This window comes from Helobdella robusta (genome assembly GCF_000326865.2).
Source record: "Helobdella robusta unplaced genomic scaffold HELROscaffold_35, whole genome shotgun sequence".
Classification (NCBI taxonomy): domain Eukaryota; kingdom Metazoa; phylum Annelida; class Clitellata; order Rhynchobdellida; family Glossiphoniidae; genus Helobdella; species Helobdella robusta.
In genome coordinates, this window is record NW_008704704.1 from 1356634 (window position 1) to 1363389 (window position 6756).

Sequence of the window (6756 nt, forward strand, 5' to 3'; positions counted from 1 at the left end):
TGTATGTATGATGGTTCATTTAATAAATAAAAAATAGTGAAAAATTAAATTTAGTATTTTAACACATGTTTCTATAACTATAACCAGAATTATAAATGATTGTTAAAATACTTAATATAAGTTGTTGAAAGGAAAATGAAAAATTTTACAGACTGGTATTGATGCATTGACACCTAGAAGCTTGAAAAGGAAAGCTAAAAAATTAGATATATCATTAAAAACTACCAGAAAAGTTCTATATAACTACAACAAAAAAACTAAAAGATTAAAAGTCAAACTTGAAGTATATAGAAATGAAATTGAGATGTTGAAGAAATACAACGATGAACTTACCTCAACATTACTTTCATATTCAGGTATGCTAATTATTAAACTTTAAAAATAATTTTTAGCAACAAACCTTTATGTATGCCACTTTTTTTAATTTTTAATATTGAATTGGCATTTCAGATATTCCAACAAAACTTTTCATGAAACTGAACAAAACCTATACTGAAGAACAAAAGCGTTTTGCATTGACATTACATTTGTACGGTGGAAAAAGCTACCAGTTTTTGAAATGTAAAGGATTACATCTGCCACATAAACATACATTAGCACGGTAAGTTATTGTTTAATTTTATATAGATAATTACAAATTAAAAGTTTAAGTATTTAAATGTATTAAGGTGGTTAGAATCTGTAGATGGAGGACCAGGCCTCAATCGTTCTATGTTGAATTTCCTGAAGAAAAAACACGAAACAGATGCAAAACAATTTACACACTGTTCTTTGATGATAGATAGTATGTCAATTCGGAAACAACTGATATATTTAAAACATAAAGGTGTCTATTCCGGTTATGAACATTTTGGTGGAGACTACACATCCAATGAATTGGCAACACAGGCCCTGGTTTTAATGATAGTTGGTACGTCAGGTTCATGGAAGTTTCCCTTTGCTTACTTTTTGTTCAAAAGCATGTCAGCAACTACGCAACAAGTTCTTGTATTGAACGCACTTGAAGCTTTGGAAAAGATTGGATTGAAAGTATAATTCTTGTTAAAACTTTTTACAATTTCTGTTTTGTTTTTTAGATTTTTTAAAGTTATTTTATCAATGTTACCTGAATGTTATTATTGTTCAAATACTGGTAGTGACGCGGGTGATGGATGGCTTACGAACAAACATTGTTATGTGCATAAAACTTGGATGTGTCTTTGATTTGCCTACCTTTGTCAAACCATCTTTTAAATTACCATCAACTAATAGAGAAATCTATGTAATATTTGATGCCTGTAACATGTTGAAACTTGTCCGTAATACATGGGCTGATAAAAAAATTTTAGAATCAAATGGTGGTTTAATTAGATGGGAATACATATGCAAATTACATTCTGCACAGTACACGACTGGCTTCAAATTGGCTAACAAATTAACTGACCAACATGTTAATTATCATAATCAGAAAATAAAGGTACCATTTAGTATAATTCTTCCTTTCTGTACATATTCAACAATATCTTTTGAGTATGTTCATGTATTAAAAAAATAAATCACCATACAAATAGATTTTATAATTATAAAAATGACTAACATAATTTCAAGTTAAATTAGTGGCTTACATATTGAGTAATTCGGTGGCCAAAGCCTTAAGATGTTCAAGTAACTGTGAAGAATTTAGAGATTGTGGAGCAACTGTACAATTCCTGGAGAAAATGGATATATTGTTTGATATAATGATATAATGAATAGTAAGAACATTTACAGTAAATATTTCAGAAGTGGTATATCAATGACATCATTTAATGACATAGCATCAAACCTAATGTCACTGAAAGAGTATTTGTTATCACTAAAAACTGTCGATGGAAAATTTATATATCAAACCAATAGGTAAACATATATCTTACAGTGTTTTTGATGAAAATGTACTAACCAATTGTTATATTTTTAAAACTCAAGGAATACATGTGTTCTTGGAATGGTTGTCAACATAGAAACCATAATAAATTTAGCCACATCCTTGCTTCAAACACAAAAATATGTTCTGGCATACAAATTCAGCCAAGACCATCTTGAGTTATTTTTTAATTTCATTCGAAGTGTAGGTTAGAAAATGTTCAAAAGTGGTTATTTAACAAAAGTGACTTCAATTTTATATATTTAAATTTCATGTATTTAGGGAGAAGCAATGATAATCCAAATGTCCAGCAACTGCATTCTATTTTCAAAAAAGTGTACTATAGATGTGGTATTGTCCCTGGAAAAACAGGTTATACAAATATGTTCTATTTATACAGTTGCTTTAAATGAGGCTATACATATGTTTTATAATTTTCTAAGGGAATGTACAGGAACAAATGATTGTTGAATCAGAATTTAAAGTTCCAGAGGATCAATTTAAAGATATTTTTGAAGAGACGTATTTAGATTCACAAATAATGACATCTAATACCATGTCCACTGTCATTGAAAATCCATCTAACACCATGTCCACTATCATCGACAGTGCAGTAGCGTATATTGCTGGATGGGTTGTTAGAAAAGTTGCCAAAACAATCGATTGTAACAAGTGTAGATTTGCACTTATTGATATAAAAGGACAAGCTACCATGTTACACCAACAGCTTCTGATACTAAAAGACAATGGTGGTCTAGTTTTCCCATCCTGTGGTGTTGTTCAGGTCAGAAAATAATTTTTTTCCATGTTTATTTTTATTTGCATGCTGGAAAAATATTGATCTTTAATTTCTTCATTTTTATATAACATATTGCCTAATATATATTTTTTGACTAATTCATATTTGTCAATCAGATTTGCCGTGTCACTGAAAGACCTTTGAAAATGGTGACTGACTGGTCTAAAATGAATAGAACAATTGTTGTATCAAGTGTTTTGAGTGAGTTGGCAAATAAAGATCTATTAAACCTTAAAGATCATATCATTGAAAGTGCAGATAATATAAACAATCAATTTTTTTCTTTATTGTGATTAATAACAAAAACATATATAGATGTTCGCTCTTTTCATTTGGCCAAAAACAATAGTCAGTTGAAAATTCGTTCAAAATATCATAAACTAATTCACTTTAAGGGCCAGTGAAATTTTTTATTTATACTTACAGAAAATGATTTATTTATTTTTTATTTTAATTTCTATTAAACATCTGGTTTTTGTGACTTTTTTGCATTTCTAAATCTCTCTTTTTTAATATTTTTTTGTTAATTTTTAAACATTTAAATATTTCTTAATTGAAATCTGTGATTATTGTTATTAATTTTAAAACGCTTTTACTGAGAGTCATATTATTATATTATTATTATTATATTATATATATTACATCTATTCAACTTCACCTATTAATTGAACATTTTTCACAGCAACATTAAACAATTTCCAGCATTTCTTGTCATTTTTTAATCTTAATTTCTTTTTTATTTAACCCCTTTTTTAAAAACATAAATAGGTATGGGCATTTATTAATTTATAATTTATCAGCTATTATACAAAAGTTTCAATGCTTTCAGATAAATGTAAGACGTTATTTTTATTTTTAGGACCATTTATAGATATTGATAAGTTTAAATCTAAATATTGTCAAAAGAATATGGTGTATTATGTATTTTACAAATTTTTTATCTGCAAATTTAACAAACATTTATTTCATTAAAGATGTAAGTATTTTTGTAAAATGTTTTGAAAATAATTTTCTCAATAATAATTATTTTTTATTACGCTGAACTTCACTGCACCCCAACAGTATTTGAGCATAATAAATTAGCAATAATAATTTTATACATATACATATTTTTTATATTATGAAATATAATAATGTTTAATTACACTAAATAGTTAAGTGATTTTGATTAAATTCCATGTCGATCAGTTTCAACTAAGTTCATTATATTAATAGTATTTGATGCAGGGTCAGTAGTTTTTTTGTTTTTGCCATTTACGTTTTTTAAAATTTATGTCTTCATATATCACTTAGTCCATTTATTTTCTTTTTTTCAATGAACAACTTAACAATTTATTGGAACATATTGTGCCTGGATTTTTAGCACCAATACGTGTACATATAAAATAACGGTCAGCCTCTAGCTTCTAGCATCATCCAAAAGATGTTTCATTTTAGAAAAATTGAACAAAATGTATAAATGTCAATATTAAAATAATTATGAACATCCATTTATTTGCCAAAATCCTGAATCATAATGATTAATTCGTCATTAAATTCTGAATTAAACCTTTATTTTATAACATTTGTTCAGATTTTAAAAAAATTTATAATTTGATGACATTGAAGATAACTGCACTTGTTATTAATCCAGGTGGATGAATGTATGTATCAAAGTGTATGTGTAGTAGATTCATCCAAAAGATGTTTTATTTCCAGGACAATTGAGCAAAATGTATGAATGTCAAATATTGAAATAAATATGAACATCCTTACATTTTGCCATAAATTTTCCGGAATCAAAATCTAAAATCATTTTATTTTCAACAAACAACCTCTATTTAATAACTAAGTCGGTAGAGACGAAAAAAGCGACTTATTTAAATGTTATGATATAAAAAAACGAAAACTCCGTGTAGGCGATTAAATTTAAATTTTAAAACAGTAAAACGAAATGTCAACTACAATGAAGAAATGTTTACGCTCAAATTATGTTCTCTATTCCATAGAACTAAAAAAAATTATTAGCCGGGAATTAATTCTTGTGCCATATCCATGGTCAACGTTTTTAATTTCAGTTTATCTGATAAATATTTTGGAGCCAGACCATTTTGTGATTTAAAAACTCTGACAGAGATTTTAAAAACAATTGTTTTATTTATGGGCAACCAATGCAAATCATTCAGGATCGGTGTGGCACATCCAGCTACAATCCAAGCAGTACGGTTTTGAATCGATTGCAGAATTTTGATAGATCTGGCCGGGAGTCCATAAAATAAACTATTGCAATAATCGACATGCGAGTGCACCAACGCATGCACCAGAGTCTGCATTGCGTCTTTATCAAGTGATTTTCAAATTTGTTTCATTCTTCTAATCTGTGCCAGGCATGATATAGAGATCATTTTAAAATGAGATTTCATTGTTAGGTTTGAATCAATTATAAAACCTAGGTTTGACACTGCTTTACAGAAATCTATTTTTTTATCATTTATAACAACTGAATTTATACCCAAGTCTGCCAACTACTGCCAGGTACCAATAGGATGAAATTTTGTTTTACCATGGCTAAGCTTCAATTCATTTCTCGACGTCCACAGATTAACCTCCGTCATACATCCAATGAATCTCGTAATCTCGTACTTAAACAACTTCGGTTTACCTGATAACTTAATTTGAATGTCGTCTGCCTATGCATGGCTTTTAAAATCATAAGAATCAATTAACTTCCACTCGTCAGATGTATAAAGCAGAAACAATAAAGGACCCTAAACAGATCCCTGTGGCACACCAGAGAAAAACACACTGACGTAGGACAAACTCCCGTTGAACGAAACCAGCTGTGTTTGGCCAATCAGGTAGCTTCTAAACCAATTTATTATCTCCCCAGATATTCCAAAACTTTGATGCAGCCTGAGCAGTAACATTTCATGATTGACACAATCGAAAGCCAAGCTCATGTACAAAAATGCCAACAAGGAAATGTTTTGAGCATCCATCTCAGCATAAACCCTAGAGAGAACATGTAGCAGCGCAGTTTCAGTGGAGTGAAATTGTCTAAAACCGGATTGATGTACAGGCATGAGATTATTATCATTCAGATAAGCAAGCAATTGTCTAAACACAATTCTTTCAATAGGTTTTGATATAAATGACAGATTACTGATTGGCTGATAATTATTGACATCATTTGGATCTGTATCACTTTTTTTCAACAACGACACAACAATTGCATGTCTACAACGTGTGAGGAAGCAACCTACCCTCATGCACAAGTTTATCAAACTGGTGATAAATAGACAGAACAAATCAAAATGTTTTTTAAATAAACGCGTTGGTGAAATATCTAGCTGACAGGATTTTTTAGGTGAAAGAAGCACTTCTTTCCTGACATCAGCCTCAGACACCGCCAAAAAATTCGAAAACAACTGCTGACATCCATGATCATCACTGTTTAGACAAGACTGATTTTCAGTGACAATTCCCTGTTTTATCATTTTAATTTTTTCTTTAAAAAAAAGTCATGAACTGGCCAGCATTGAGATCATTGAACTTGCGTTTAGTGCCTTCACAGTGACTGTTTAGAAAAATTTCGTTAACAACCCTCCACAAGCTTTTTGGAATTTTACTGTTTTCATTGTTAACTTTCTTACGTTTCTTTGAATAAATTTCAGATTTTCTTTAATCCATTCATTTTTATCAGACAATTTACGACTATTTCTAAAAATCTTTTTTTCTTTCTAGATTTTTGTTTTGAAGCCTTGCAATCATCATCAAACCACGGTACAACATGATGGTGCCCAGGCAGCACCAGTACAAGAGGAACAACCCTATCAACAATTCTCTTTACCTCGTCACTGAATAAACCAAATTCTGCATTTACATCATCAGTTTTACACGGTTTAGACATGATATATATATATAAAACTTATATTCCGTCCGTGATTTGGCTGACGGCCGTTTCGGCTAGTGCCATCGTCAGAGCTTAAAATTTCATGTATTAATTATTTAATTTAAATATTGTATTGAGTTATATGAAATGTTAAATCAATAAAATCAATTAAAAGTTATTGATAAATGTAGCCCTAAAATAAAT

The 6756-nt window shown here is 29.5% G+C and overlaps 1 protein-coding gene across 1 annotated transcript in view; it reads left to right on the plus strand.

Moving 5' to 3' along the window:
• HELRODRAFT_175877 (hypothetical protein) overlaps positions 1-2678 on the plus strand; it is a gene marked incomplete at both ends in the record, with an annotated part of 3627 nt that extends 949 nt beyond the window's left edge. Inside the window, 7 exons of the mRNA XM_009023247.1 lie at positions 152-356; positions 451-601; positions 669-919; positions 1588-1708; positions 1945-2090; positions 2165-2254; positions 2326-2678. Coding sequence (XP_009021495.1) covers positions 152-356; positions 451-601; positions 669-919; positions 1588-1708; positions 1945-2090; positions 2165-2254; positions 2326-2678 — 1317 coding nt within the window. The remainder of the gene's footprint in view (positions 1-151; positions 357-450; positions 602-668; positions 920-1587; positions 1709-1944; positions 2091-2164; positions 2255-2325) is intronic.
• Between the last annotated feature and the right edge of the window lie 4078 nt (positions 2679-6756).